The sequence below is a fragment of the Clavelina lepadiformis genome, chromosome 8 (assembly GCF_947623445.1).
Source record: "Clavelina lepadiformis chromosome 8, kaClaLepa1.1, whole genome shotgun sequence".
In the NCBI taxonomy this organism is placed as follows: domain Eukaryota; kingdom Metazoa; phylum Chordata; class Ascidiacea; order Aplousobranchia; family Clavelinidae; genus Clavelina; species Clavelina lepadiformis.
This window is the reverse complement of record NC_135247.1, coordinates 6,718,958-6,734,203: the sequence shown is the minus strand read 5'-3', so window position 1 is coordinate 6,734,203 and position 15,246 is coordinate 6,718,958. Positions and strand designations below refer to the sequence as shown.

The window sequence follows — 15,246 nt, the reverse complement described above, 5'->3', positions numbered from 1 at the left end:
ACTTCCCGCACTGGCGAAGAATTAAATTTCGTTTCTAAGCTGCTCCAATTTGACTGACTTTATTACGTGTTCAAACCAATAAATGCAGCAAGCAGCAGGAGATGTTCATGGTGCGTGCTGTAATACAAACAATAGCGCGGTAGATTCAAGTCAATTTGTTCTTGACGTTGCCTTGATCATTTCGCTTAACACATAAGTCTACAAAAAATTATGTAACTTTTATATTTGTTGCAAGGTGTGCATACGTTTGGTTAGCAATTTTAATATTTTCATTTATAGCTACTTTGCTTTACTGTAATATAGTAACACACCACATCAAACTTTTTTAAACGTGTATTTCGAATTATTGGCAAGGTATACTGGAAACAGTGTACCTTTGTATAAATGTAATTTGTATTTCTAAAATATTACCTCGATCTACCACTTTCTAAAATTTTATCTTGATTGCTTAAGTGTTTATTATGTGAAGTTGTTTGCTAAACTCTTCTCGAGCACAACTATAAAGGTAAGCTCAATCAACTCCACGAATCAAGTATAGGTTTTCCCAAAAATAATTTTGGTCGTCGTAACTATTAATCCACACTTGCTAAACAGCGGCCTACTGTAAATGTAAAAATACCATTTCAGCATAACGCAGCAAGAAATAGTCTAAGCTGGGCGAGGGTCGTGTCTTGGAGATGATAAGGAAAACAGTGCTCAGATAGTAATATAGCAATCCAGTTGTAGAGTATGCATACCTGGCTGTATTTTTAAGCGGAAAAATTCAACAGCGAAATGTTCTCTATGTCTCCATCAAATGGACTACTACTTGTCGTGACAGAGGAGCTTGAGTGCCTCGATAAACGTCCGAGCTATACTGGAGGAAACTTTGTTTCCCAAGGAATACCATACCAGGTCAGGTCGAAAATAAAAGGTCAAGCTATAAGTGGTCCAAAGCTAAAGCGAAAACAAAAACACATGAATACGTACAAGAATGTCAGTCATGCCGCATCGTTCTTCGCGCTGGTTAAAAGGGGACGCGTTCGAGTTTTTGGCAGAGGGGCTCGTTCGGAAAGTTTAAAAGCGACATTCTTCCATCCACAAGCCGCCCAGAAACGGAACCCTACGATGCGTTCGCTATGTGTTTGGATAGGCAACTGGGGACGGCGCTGAGCACTTGTACCCTTGGAGATTCTACACGTATTTGTAGAATCTCGTATTTGCTGACGAATCTGTCAAAGGCTAGCAGTTGGAAACTGGAATGTCCTTTCTCTGACAGGAAAGAAGTAAAGCCAAACGGTATGGCTTAGATATCGTAGGGATTTCTTCAACAAAGCGCCGTGGCTCCGGAACGGTTCAGCTGGCAGACTGATGGATACTCTTCTACTCTGGAGTCAATCCAACAGTTTCTGTCTAAGCGGGTGTGGGGATACTCACAAGTCCCCGGCTGGCAGATTGTGTGGATGAATGGATTCCTTTAGGAGGTTGATTGTGCATGTTGAATCTAAAAGTAGAGCCACAAACCCTGTTTTAAAGAAGCTTTTCGAGCAAAGATGGCGGCCCATAAAACCTGGCTCCATGACAGGTCTCGCATGCTTTGCAAGCTCGATACACTGAGCCACGAAAAGCTGCAGCAAAGGCAGTAAAACAGTCCGAAAACAGGCCTGAAAGGAATTTGGACAAGGGTTGGAGTTAGGCTATAGAACGACTAATAAAGTATTCTGGCAAGCCATCCCGAGACTGCAAGGAAAAAGGTCACCTGCTGCAAAGACTGTTAAAAACCAACAAGGTGGCCTCCTAATCAAAGAGTATGATATCCTTGGCAGATGGAAAGAATACTTTAAAGATCCATTAAACCCTGTGGCTGAAACACAAACGATATGTTTCGGACAAGAAAGTGATCTTACTGAGGCCGAAGTTACCCAAGCTGTATGATCCTTGAAAGCTAAAACGACGGCTGGGTGTGATGAAAGGTGTGTGCCAGAGGTCTTAAGAAGCGATGCCGTGAAAGAACGTTGAGTCACAACTTGAGGACACACAGTGTGGTTTCCGTCCAGATTGGAGCACAACGGATCAATTTTGAGCTCTTAAGCAAATTTTTAAAAAGTCATGGGCAATGCGCAAAGATGTCTACGCCTGCTCACCTGAGTGTATGATACGATCGAGTTCCTAAAAAGATTTGATCGAGTTCCTCGAGATAAGCTCCGGAGAGTACTGCAAGAGAACGGTATTGATGGTAGCTTAACTAGCATTAACTCAATGTACAATTGCCCTAAAGCTTGTGTTCGTTTGAACTGTATTAAGTCAAAAGCTTGGAATCCGCCAGGAGTGTATATTGTCACCTCTTTTTTTCATAGTTCACATGAACTGGATAGACAGGCAAAGGCTTGGCGAAGAGTGTGTCATGGTTGGAAGCAGTAAGATTAGTTATTTGCTGTTTGCAGATGACCTAGTTATTCTGGCTTCTTCCAAACCTGATCTCCAACTTGCACTTGATCGTTTTGCAACTATTTGCAATGACTCCGGGAATATTAGCGTAAAGAAAACTGAGGTACTCTGCCTCTCAAGAAATCCTGATCAATGCTCATTGCAATTGTGCGGAGAAACACTAAAACAGGTGGATAAGTTCAAGTATCTGAGATTGCAATTCACGAGTGATGGAAGGCAGAACACTGAATTAAACACCCGAATTGGTAAAGCAAGCGCAGTCATGCGTGAGCTTCAACGATGAGCTGTCTTGAAACGAGAGCTTTCTAAGATCTCAAAACTCTCAATTTGTCCTTCCAGTTTTCACCTATGGTCATGAATCATGGATAATGACCGAAAAGGTGCACTCACGGGGACAGACCTTAGATATCGGATTTTTAAGAAGAGTGTAATGTTACCAGATCAAATGCGTAACGCCGAAATCCGTAAATCTCTAAATGTTGAACCACTACTTCTTCAAATTGAGAGGTCCCAACTACGATGGTTTGGTCATGTCACCAGAATGCCTCAGGAAAGACTTGCAAACCAAGTTATGCTTGCCACACCAACCGGCAATAAGACCAACTGGTCGACCAAGAACTTGGTGAGAAAATTATTACATCACCGACTTGGCCTGGTCACGACTGTAGGTGTTTCTGTAGCCGAACTGGCAGGCGTGGCGAAATATGGCTAACTGTTCCAGGAGCTCCTAAAGCTGCTGCCTCCACGACCTTCCTGATAGGAAGAAGTGGGTTTCGAAAAGAGAGAGAATTAAAGAGAGAATGTTCTCAATGACTACTTTCAATTATATGCGAAATGCAATGTTGTATAAGTAACCTGTATTCGCATAAGTGTAATTAGATGCATAGCGATAGCATATACTTGGTGCATTTTATAAACATATGTATTATCATCATCGTGAATAAAACATCTAATTGGAAATGCCAAAACTTTAACTTACTTTTGAGTTATGCCAATCATGCCTAACCCAAATAAAAACATCATGTATATATTGTAACTTTACGGCAAGAAAGGGCACAAATAGTCTTGAAATGTTAATTTTGTTTACATTTTGGATAAAAATTGTTTGAAATGAGATGAACCTTCATAAAACACAGCTTAATGATAATGTAAAGTAATAAACATTGGCACATATCATACAGACGGCTACAAGAAACAGATATTTACATGGAACGTTCCTAGAATTATACAAAAACAAATTTGAAAACCCTTTTCAAGCAAAGCTGTCCGTAGATTGCTTGTTAATTACTTGTGTAAATGACTGATGTTTTAGTTGGCGTAATTACAAAACGTACGTAAATGTTATTGATGCCTTATTCAACACGTGAATTTCAGAATATACAAAAGATCCATAGGCAACAAAAATGCTAAAAATTTTTGGTTTTCTCGGCAAAATAGAAATGAATAATAATATTCCTAAAGCAAATTACAGAAATAATATGGTCGATTTAAATTTAAAAAAATCTGTTATCTGTTCGGATAAACTTGATTTTCAGGTTAAGTGATTTAATGCAGCGGGCAATACTGCGTAATTATATTCCAGCGCTGCTGCTATACTAATCGTATCCAGGCAATTTAACGAGTATAACCATTTCTGACGTGATATTAGTCACTTCGCAAAGCCCCAGTGGCAACTTTTTCAAACAATTCGTTTCTTTTTTTATCTTGTTCTTCAGTTGGAGTTTTTAAACCAGGAATACTTTCATACATCTTGTCCCTTAACCGTTCACCGTAAACGGTCTCAGACCAAGCTAAATGCCGGCAATAGTCGGATGGCTTTGGTCTAAGCTTTGCGCCCACCATCCACGGCTTTCTTTTGAATGGCTGATAAGATTCAATACAAAGGTTTTCAGCTTCCTTTTGCTTTGCCCTAAATGTTTCAAGATCACTTTCCATTCTATTATTTCCATAATCTTCTACCAGTTTCCAGAAAGTTTTGTTGAAATAGTCGTAAAGTTTGGTGTCCGCCTTGTTCCACTTGACAATCTTGCGGCCCAACTCCGGATCCACCTAATCATTAACAAAAATTATCTTCGTGAACTCGCAAGCGTCAAGGTAATAATTAGGCATTTGAGCATAAGATATAAAGGGCTTTACGTGTAGCAAGATCAAAGTTTTAAATTTCCCACAAAGATATAGATTATATGTACACTATATATGAATAACCTGTACGTACGGGGGGTTTAAAAAGTGCTTTCATTTATCATAAACCATCATTTCTGAGAGTAAATAGTTTAAAGTTTTTTATAGGCCTGATCTACCGGCATGTAAGGTATTTGTGTGGGCTAATTCGTTCTTTATCAGTTGGTACATTACAAAGTTTCAAGTACAGCTCAATAGTATGTGGCGGCCGGGTCACCACATTGGATAATTCTATTTTAAATTTTCGTTTTTTTGTGTAATTTAAATTCTTTCGTTGATTACCTTCCTTCATAAGTATTTGCGGTTTTAACCAAGTGGCGTTTCATTACTGGACGATTAATATTATCAGTTCGATTAAGTTTACTATTTTTATTTCAGCCAATAAAGTTTTTATCAGTTTTTCATCTATTGACTGTTCTGCCGATAGTGTGTGCAGACGTGCAATACCGAGATGTTCACGCAGCCTTCAACATCACGTGGAGTCAAATATACCTCATTTCGTATCATCATATCGCAACCATCGCAAACGGACACAAATCTGTATAAGTTAATGTGCTCGATCCATACCCCTTTCCTGTTATGGCACTGTGGCTATATTCGTAGCCTACAATGAGATTTGGAAACAACGTTGTGTTTAACTTATTCAAAAGAAGTACACCTAATCTCCTTTTGGTTTTTATTTTTCATACTGTCTACTCCTCGGAGATTGTTAACGTAGACTCTGCATTTCTGGGATACCCTTACCAAAAGTAGTCCAGAAGTGCAATGTCTGAGCGTCTAACGACTTGAAGCCAAAATGGTCTGTATAGGACTGGAAATGAGCTTTTCTTGAGAGGAACCTAATGGGTACTTTAAGATATACATTAAAGTAAAGCAGTGTTGTTCAATCTTGCTCATACACTACACGGTATTCGTGTCTACTCCACGCTTTCTTCTCAAGGCCGAAATGAGTTTTCTTCTCAATACAAGGTATCGCTCGTTGCTGGCAATTACTTGACGTCTATTTATATTCACTAAACAGTACGGTGATGATAATGATCTGCTCAAGGCCTAAACCACAACAAACAGTCACTTTTCCACACTTAATGATTGATACTAATGTTCAGGAGGCTTGGTCTGCGCCTAAAGGAAATTCTTTTGGTAGTTTAACATAAACAAAAAGGCACTAAGGTGAACCTTTGCATCGTCTCTAAAAAAAGTCTAACAAACCAAGTTCCCTGAGTTTTGTTTTTACAAGTTTAACTTTGTGCAATTCGCCAATTGTAGAGTTAAGCTTCTGGTAAAATATGTACAGACATAACATAACTCCTGGAGACTGCTCCTCCTGCCTTTTGTTAAAAATATTTTCTAGGTGACTACCATTAAATTTTTTCAATAACATGTTCAGTCTTGGCAGAGTGTGAAGCTCAATAAGATCTTTATTTTTTATATTTTGAACAATCCTTGTTTCCTTAAGTTTGTTAACAACACACCTTTCGGAGGATCTACTGAAAGTACTTCTGCCTGTAAATTCTTTTCAATATTGTCATCGAGTTTGCTTTGCTGATTTATTTTTTTCGATCATGACACTTTCCACCACAGAATACTTCATTCTAAGACTCACTAATAACTTACTACAGGTAAACAACTAAACGTTGTGATTAACTTTATAAATAGAAAAGTGGTTTAATTTATACCTTACCTGGACATGATAAAGGTTTTAAAATGAAACTATTTTTGGACGACTCTGTATAGTCTATGTATGGATATATGAATAAACAAAGAACTTATTAAAGACCAATGTTTACTTTATACTGTATTAGGTGTATAGTTCAACTAGAGCCTTCTAACCTCAGTTTTTGCCTCCTCTATCCTCATCTTAAATTTAATGTAAATGATGTCGTCCCAATCCCAGCAAAGAAGATGTTTCATCATGATTAAGCTCTCATCGAAGAAATCAGTTAACAGGACTAGAGTAAAAGTGTTTGCCATTTCCTGGATCTTTGCATCAATATAAGCGTCATCATCATTTGAGACGTCGTTTCTAATGACAAAAAACGCGGCCTGATTAATCAACCATCAAAATGCGTCAATCAAGAGTTTATTGAAATTAGACAGAACATATTAAATGTAATATAAAGGCCTTAATGGAAAGGTGTCTTAATTAGGCTGTTTTTTAACTATAGCCTACTTGTACAAATAAAAAAAGAACAACAAAAAACAGTACACTTGGTCATTTTAGGAACAAATCTTTAATTTTGAGAGCATGTTGGGGCCATAGCACTCTAAGTTTGCTTATGTAAAAGTAAACCTAAAACATATGATTCTGAGAAATGTCACAACTTTGATCATAGGCTATTTATCTAAAAGGTAAAATTTTTCTTTTCAGTTTCGCGATTTACGTCGAACAATAATCTAAGTTTCTTTCCTAGGCTTAAAACATACCCAATATCGAAAAACATGTGGTTCTTGGCCCTGAAGAACCAATCAGTATTCTTGGAATAAAATTTAGTCGGATTGTCATAGAACGTATGTAATCGTAATGCAGTTGTATTAGCATCGATTTCAGAAAGCCAATCATCGAATGGGCTTTGATCCTGATTAAACATATACATCAAACCGATTAAGCATATTATGCTGAGTGAAACCTGCGGTGCCTATTTTGACAGATCAGTCAAAAAGTGATGATTATTGAAGTTTATTTCAAACCTGGAAAAATCCAAAGACGGATTCGACATTGTCCATTGGCGCGCGAATGATGGTGATGTAACGTGTGTTATCCGGCATTATTCCTCTCAAGTTTTCAATATTGAACCTAGAAACAATTAGGCAAAATCTTTCGAATGGCTTTAGCATTTTTTTATAAATATCTTGCTGTTGGCCTCTAATGCAAATAAATCAACTTTCCTTTTTAAAGTACAATCGATAACTACTTTTATGTTGTGACAAATAAAATGCTGTTAAGCTTGCCATTATATAGTTACAAAAGACACGATAAATTAATGTTTCTAATTAAAGCAATTCTGCATGCACACTAATTCACTAATACATACGAATAAGTTGTGTATCTGTGTGAGAATGCTTGTGGAGAATGTTTATTTTAGTCCATGATGTGGACTGCAAAATTCTAATTTAGGTAAACGGTAAAAATGTACGTTATACCTGAAGTGATGCCCGATAATATTATATTTTGGTAGCGGGGGGTCAATAAGCCTTTTGTCGATGTACGCAGGATATCCACCCAATTCCCAGTGGTCCTTCAACGGTAATGCGACCGTCAAGTTATGGTTATCTGCAGATTTACGGTAAACCAACGTATTATAATCAAGCTTAAACATCTATAACATAGCCATACACATATTGGACAAAATTAATACACAAATATACAGGTATAGATCGGACAGAAGAGTATAGATCACAACAGATTAATTCCAGGCTTTGTGCTTTAACAAGTTAACATTAACCCTATAACTGAAAAAAATTAAGTAAAATGCTATAACAATAGAGTTGTTACAGTTATAAACACTTACCTGCAAAACGAAGCATGATGTTGGACATGGTGGAACTTCCCGTTTTATGGGTTTTCAGGAAAACTACATTCGTTGATGTTTTTGTGCATTTTGCCGTGACTTTGTGAAAATCAGAAATCTGAACGCAAGCATATAAGATAATGTTTTCAAATATAATGAATTATTGACATAAACTGACTTTGTAAGCCTAGTGCGAGAACCTTATACGGTTTGGATGATGATGATGATGATGCTTTCTTTGCTGTTTTTGAGCGTAGATTCAAATTTTCAAAATCTCTTACTGAACGGTTAATGTTTAGCTCTAAAAAACCACAAAAAAGCTCACAATGATGCTTTTTAAATAGTAAACATAGCAATATTGCATACTTATGAAAATTGTGTAGTAACCAAATTTAGCATATGGTATTACAATAACGAGTACAAAATATATACTCGCAGCATCTGTACACATCTGCTTTGTTCACTAGTTTAACGGTTATTCACTTGCTGGTTGTAGGAACAAAGATGACGTAAAATGCTTTCAGCTCCGTAGTATGGCAGTGGTTACAGTACGTACTGAATGGTTCAGTTACATTACACTTACGCGAACGAGGATGGTTAAAAGACCAAAGAATAAAGGCGCATAGAACGACCAATGTGAGCTTGAAGAAAGGTGGGACTCCTCTTCGTGACCTCAGCATTGATGAACCTTTGCTGTTTGCGTTCGCCTAAATAAGCAAATTAGTTTCATTAACTGTCATCACAAGGACTGCTCTAAATTATTGTGTACTGGCACTGCAGAAAAACTGTCTCAAAAAAAATTCAAATTCTAAAACTCCGTAAACCTTACAAAGTCATCAGGTTCCCGCTCATAGGCGAGATAAGAAAATAAAATGCTTGTTTTCGTCGTGATTTGTTTAGGTACAGCGTACAGAATGCGATACTGGTCACCTTGCATCCAATTCCTGTCGTTAGAGTTTCAAATGAAATGGCATCTTGTTCGAAAGAAGTACACGTAGTGGGCGGTAATTAGCCTCGTATAATTGACAGTAAACATACATACGAGCGCCGAGAAATACCAAAACTCTTCTACGTCCACGCTGCATAATTATACTATATTGGCTCTACGCATTGAAAGTTGGACATGTGGTTACGTTATGAGTACAAAGGCTGAAGTTAGGATAGTTTTAGCAAAGAACTGTTATTAACCGATATAGTAAGCACTGACCAATAAGCACAATACAAAATGCTTAATTTTTGTTCACATCTACAATTCTCAGAGCTTCTGAATTTATATCATAAAGCAGGTTGTTTTTATTCAGTGCAATCTTATAATGTTTGTGCACTCTTGATGCAACTGTATAATGTTAGTTTAAATCGATGAGAATTTAGCCTCAGGCCTACAAGACATTTTTCGGAGACATTTATCGCCTACAAACCTTAATTCTACCACTTGGCTGACTATTATTTTCACATAAAGTTGCCAGGTTTATACAAAATGAGAAAAAACTTCGTCTCTATAAATGTTATTTCTCTTTACAAAGTCAGTAATTAATTTGCCACAATCACAAGCAGGCAATACGAGCAAGAAATCTGATACATTTAAGGTTACATAAACTCTATATCAAACTGATATTAGACTTTAGGTGTGTAATCTTACCTTATAATTGTATACAATCTTGTTTGGAAAATATGTTTTAAGTTCTTGTTTTCGTGAGCTGAATAAACGTTTGCAAACCGGACCACATTCCGTTGGCATAAAAACGGTATTCCTATTGCCTAAGTTAATTCGTACTTTCGGGTTTCTGTCAATTTTATTTTCCATTTGTCGACTTTTAATCCCACTCAGCAGGTACTCACTACTTAGTCTTGTCTTTATTGTCAGTAGTTGCTTTCACGCTTTTAATTATGGATTAAGACCGTGACCTGGAACGCGTTGTTTTGGAGTGTTTCTTTTTTGAGCGTAAATGTTATCTCGGTTTTTCTCTAAACTTACCTGCTAGCGATTGCGCGTTATTGAAGTACAAACACGACCATGACTGGACAATAGACAGTAAAAACAAGTTTTGGTGAACTGTGGTAACTAGTGAAACAATGCAATTAGTTAGTTATAGTAAAATATGTGAATATTTACAGGGTTTTAACTTGTTGGATCGTGCCTTTGAATAGCATACCTTAAAAAGCGATTTCAAACTTAACTCCCTGTTAGGTAGATTAAACAATTCAATTTTACCGAAGCAGAGAAAGCCATCTCAGTGATTTCTCTGAAGGCGCAGTGTTAAGTCATACTTGATTTAGTGGATGAACTGGTTCTAGTGTATAACCCGGTGGAATCGATACCGCTGTTGATTCTTAAATGATTTTGAATACGTTTAGCTAGGTCATGTATCGAGAATTTACATAGCCTGGTTGTAAAAGTAGGCGTCTGAAAACATACGGTGCCAAGTGGAAAAGGTTAACTTCAAACTCCTTTTTAAGTAACTTGACTGGCATATTAGGCTTACTCTTTAATTCTAATTGGCTTTAACTATTGCTAAAAAGATGTACCTGAATTGAACATCGTCAAAACAAAAGTTGACAATGATGACCTCACCTTTTGGTGTGAAAGGGTTGTTGACGTATTTGCTAAATGCTGGTATTTACGATTTGGTTGTAGAAGTGTTTAGAAACCCGTTGTCTTTCAGTTTCAAATCGTTTTTCGTTTAAAAATCTGACCGCGCGGTACCACCAACGTCTAATGAGTCGTTCCTTTCACCGTTTCTAACGATTTACATAATTCGGCAAATCTACCGTAACGTCATAATCGAGATTAGTCTCAGCTTCAGCAAAATAAGATAAAGCTTGTTTCAGAAAAATACAGTACTTTCAAATAAAAACAAGAAATGGCAATATAGTCCGATAGTCTGACATACCAATAGGAACAGCCTTATACTAACAAACATTTGTCAAGCAAGCACATTCAATAAGGCGAAAATAAGTTAACCAAACGCAGATGATTTATTATTGTAACTTCATCAGAAGAAATAACAACAAATGGAGTCTAAATGACCTATATTTAAAGAAATAAATGTTCTGATCGACCTCAAGACTACTTATGCTTTATACAAAATATATTAGCAAAAACAACTGCTTCTGCTTTCACTTACTAGAACGTTTTCTAATCGGAAACTTAATACGCGCTAAAACTGAGTTTTCCCAAAGGAAATGTCGATACAATACAATATCTAAATGCATTCAAATTACGGTTACAAGTTGTAATGTAGTTGTTTTTCTGTTATAAATTTTAAACGTTTAACCATTTTTTAATTATAATGAGAAAGGCACATTCAGTATATCATACCTGATAAATCTGTTATAAAACGCGTTTCACGTAGTTCACAGCACTATAGGTAATACCTGGGCAAACAAAAGAAAACCCTGCTTCGACAATGCCTAGCATAGTTGTTACAAAGAAGACCGCAGCGTCTTTGGCCCAAGGCAGCATTTGTCGAAGTTCACTCACGTATTTAATATAAGCACATCATATGAATCGCGATACTTTAATTACGCTTTGGTATCATCAACATGGAGATATTACTATTTAGTTAATACGACGATTACAAGATTCGTAAAGTAAAATGGAAATGAGAACTTTTATGTACATTTTGGTTATAGTTTTGACCTTATACATCAATGGAAATAAGTTTTACTATAATTTATAAAAACTTTTAATTTACTTTATACAACACCAGTTCCATGAGTCATTGTATAGTGGTAAGTTACCACCTTTGAAATATTAATTTCTTAACAGCGATAGTACATAGTGCCTAATTATTATTGATAAAACTTTTTCAACAGATTTTTTATCAATTATTCAAATACACATTTTTTGCAGTTGATGTTATATGACTGCGATGCACATATTGAAACATTGTCAAGTTCAATCGAATATTTTTGTGAGCTCGATATAGCTTGAAGAACATGTCCTTTGTTTCGTTAACACTGAATTCTACGTAAGTGCAGTTTTTTACAATGTATAGGAAGCAATGTCAAAAAAATGGGGGAATGAAAATTTGTGTGTGCCTCGATCAACTGCTTTCGCTAATTGTCTTACAATGATTTTCGTTTTGTTATTTTCTGAAACTATTTTTGATAAAATTGCAACCAATGCAATGAGCACCTCTTTCGCCTGTATAACACAAATAAATTTGGTAGATTGTTGTAGAAGTGTAGTTGAATACCGACAGGTAGCGCTAATTTATCGTCCAAGCAAATTGAAACGCCCACATTGTCGGCCGATGACATTTAACCGGATTAAATATATCTTCACCAGCTAATCCTTGAAGAAATTAGTTTACAGGTACGAGATTGGTATAAATTGATACAAATGTTTGTATCGACAGCAATCAACAAACAAGTAATTAGTTTGCATTGTTGACGGAAGTTTTGAAGTTTTGCTAAATAGAATCTTTATAAAATAAAAGTTAGTTTGACTGCAGATTTTGATGCAAAAACAACTAGTAGCTTATTTTTGTAGCTGAATTTTGTTAATCTGTTATTCACAAAACATTTCCGACCAATAAATTTAACAGCCAATCCACTATATTATTTAGCCTAACTTTTAATTAAGGCATTTGCTTCGTTTAATTAAACGTTGTAAATAAAAATTAAACAACTTACCCAATATTTTGCAAGCATTTCTTCTCCAAATTGTTTCTCCGTGTTCTTTTTCGTTAATTGGTAAATAAACAGATTAAAAAACTTTTATATCGCTTAGGTAAAATGAGCGTACCGCATTCAGTATATATGCTCCTATGCCAGTGTATGTCTCTACAAACCTTGCAGATATATATGTTCATATTCAGACAAGGCTTCCAGACAATTTACATCAATGCTAAATAGTTAACCATACAAACATGAAAATGGTTACCGGTACCCTATTGTTGCAATTTTTCTTCAGGTAGTATTTACGGTTAAAATTGGCGCCCTGGTGATATACTTATTCAGTTACCTTTTGAAAATGTAATGTAAATTGCTTGTAACTTGATTACATATTTAGTTACTGTACATATCTACAATAAGGGTGAGTTATACCTGTTGTAAAGGTTATGATGAACTCCAAACAACTTGTGTAAATCTGAATAAATTTATGAGCGGACATGTTCCGATAACCAACTTTAAGAGCAAACAAGTCACCAGGAAACCAATAACCACCTTCACGTCGATGGTAATGCGGTAAGGTAGAAAATACGGGATCATGTGAGAAATGTGAGGCCAATATTGCCATAATCGCCACAAAAGTTTCAAAGTTTAAACACTTTGCACAATAAAGCCCAAACCGGCTCGATTACATTTAGCATAAAATGCCCTGTAAAAGCGAGTAATTACATTGTGCATCGTAGCCTACTACTTATGATGATCGCTAAGGAATCAATTAAGAACATAGCAATTGAACTTGTGACGAGTAAATCCATGCGGTCTATATCCACGGTTTGACGTAATAAAATCTATATGAGAAAAATTTCTATGCCAATTTCACAACCATGATAATGCCCGTAGAAAAATTTAAAGGTGAGTAGCTGATAGAAAACATTCAAGGTCGATAGTTTAGCCAATTTATTTTAGTCATATTTTGCCTTTTCCTTGTAAGTTATTTGTCTAATAACATATTTTATACTTGTGTCAACATATCCTGCTGCGAAAAACATAGCCTTTAGGCCTACCATTAAATTTCAATAAAACTTCCCTTAACTTAGCTAAAATCAACTTCGAAATACTTTGCCAGTAAAATATATTAACCTATTCGGCGTACATATGCACCTAAACGTATACCCCAATTGGACAACTTAGGGGTTTAAATTTGGGTTTAGGTTCACCATCCGCCGTATCCGGCAAATGACTACACGGCTGGTGACAACATTTTAAAATCATTCTTCTCGTAAATGGATAAACTGCTTCTGACACCTAAATTCGCGCCATGGGCTAACGACGTTGCTAACAGCTATTATCTTGCTTGAATCAGAAACTATTTCATAAACCTGTTTGTCCGCTTTTCAACTTTATCTAGTGAAGTCCATTAAGGCGGTTAATTTTTTTCTTTACGTGAGCATTGTTGTCTAAAGTCTAACATTCCTTCTGTACCAGCATTAAGCAGTTTTTGTTTAGATGTACTGCGTGTGTGTTTAACACGCTTACTGGCAGTTATTGGTATATTGCACTTTCGCGTGTCGGTAGCATATACATTACAATTTTGACCGAGTTTGACATTTCATCCACACTGTATGATTGTTATTCCCTTGATTTATAACAGCAGTAATGATTTCGTTTACCAGACATAAACCAACACAGGTATATACACTCTGTTTAGGCGACTATCGTTCACAAGAGTATTGTAAAAGAAATAATGTTCGGTTCCCAAACGATTAGACGGTCACCGTCCTGACTAATTATACGGTCATAAATTCGATATGTGTCTTTACTAGGTTTACATGGCCTTGCAGAGTTGACAAGTTCGCAATAGCCAATTGTTGAATGATATAGTGCAGTGGTTCACAATTAGTGCAACCAAGTCATTTTTGTCTGACACGAGTCAAGTAAAGTCAAGTTGAATTGTGACTTGAGTCAAGTCGAGTCAATTTACATTGTGACTTCAGTCAAATCGATTCAATTTAAACTGTGACTCCAGTCAAGTTAAGTTAATGCATTTAACTTGAAACTTTTCTTTGTCACACCATGTTAAATTAGTTATCATGACGTCCTGACGCGTGACGGTGACGTCTTGACGTGAGTATTCATAACGCCATGGATGTTTTGAAATGAATCTGGTTGATAATTTTTCAGCTAAGTGTGAATTTCTATATAAATATTCCGTTTTGTAACCTAAAGCTCAATTTCTTTTCCGTCACGACTGTAATAACGTGATTCGAGTCATTTTGGACTCGACCTGAGTCAAATTAAGTCATTAAGGGCGTTTGACTAGAGTCAAGTCCATAACTAAAAAGTGTGGTAACGTCGTTCCCACGTCACTACACCCTTGCTCTTACCCCAGTATGAGTGTGATCAGCAGTTCAGCACCATCGATTGAGTAGGCTGCAATTGATGGAGGCTTATCGCGGATCATATACCGGGGTTTGAAAAGTCACTTTTTTCATTTATGTCGATCAAGTTAAAC

At 36.4% G+C, this 15,246-nt stretch overlaps 1 protein-coding gene and 1 long non-coding RNA gene across 5 annotated transcripts; one reads left to right on the top strand and one right to left on the bottom strand.

Annotated features, from left to right (window-relative positions):
• Nucleotides 1–3,269: 3,269 nt before the first annotated feature.
• LOC143468887 (galactose-3-O-sulfotransferase 2-like) lies at nt 3,270–12,943 on the bottom strand. Of its 4 annotated transcripts, none has more exons than XM_076966356.1 (9): nt 12,756–12,943; nt 8,701–8,824; nt 8,318–8,418; nt 8,118–8,235; nt 7,750–7,879; nt 7,297–7,402; nt 7,033–7,184; nt 6,439–6,631; nt 3,270–4,476 (listed from the first exon to the last, which is right to left on the bottom strand). In XM_076966356.1, the coding sequence occupies exons 1-9, from the start codon at nt 12,771–12,773 to the stop codon at nt 4,072–4,074; spliced, it is 1,347 nt and encodes a 448-aa protein (XP_076822471.1). In that variant the 5' UTR covers nt 12,774–12,943; the 3' UTR covers nt 3,270–4,071. The 4 variants fall into 4 exon arrangements, with proteins under 4 accessions (XP_076822471.1, XP_076822472.1, XP_076822469.1 ...); XM_076966357.1 differs by lacking the exon at nt 12,756–12,943 and adding an exon at nt 11,437–11,573; XM_076966354.1 differs by lacking the exon at nt 12,756–12,943 and adding an exon at nt 9,757–10,010.
• Nucleotides 11,717–12,296, top strand: LOC143468889 (uncharacterized). Its single transcript, XR_013119035.1, has 2 exons — nt 11,717–11,849; nt 11,971–12,296. It is a non-coding gene; the product is annotated as an uncharacterized LOC143468889 (long non-coding RNA).
• Nucleotides 12,944–15,246: the final 2,303 nt, after the last annotated feature.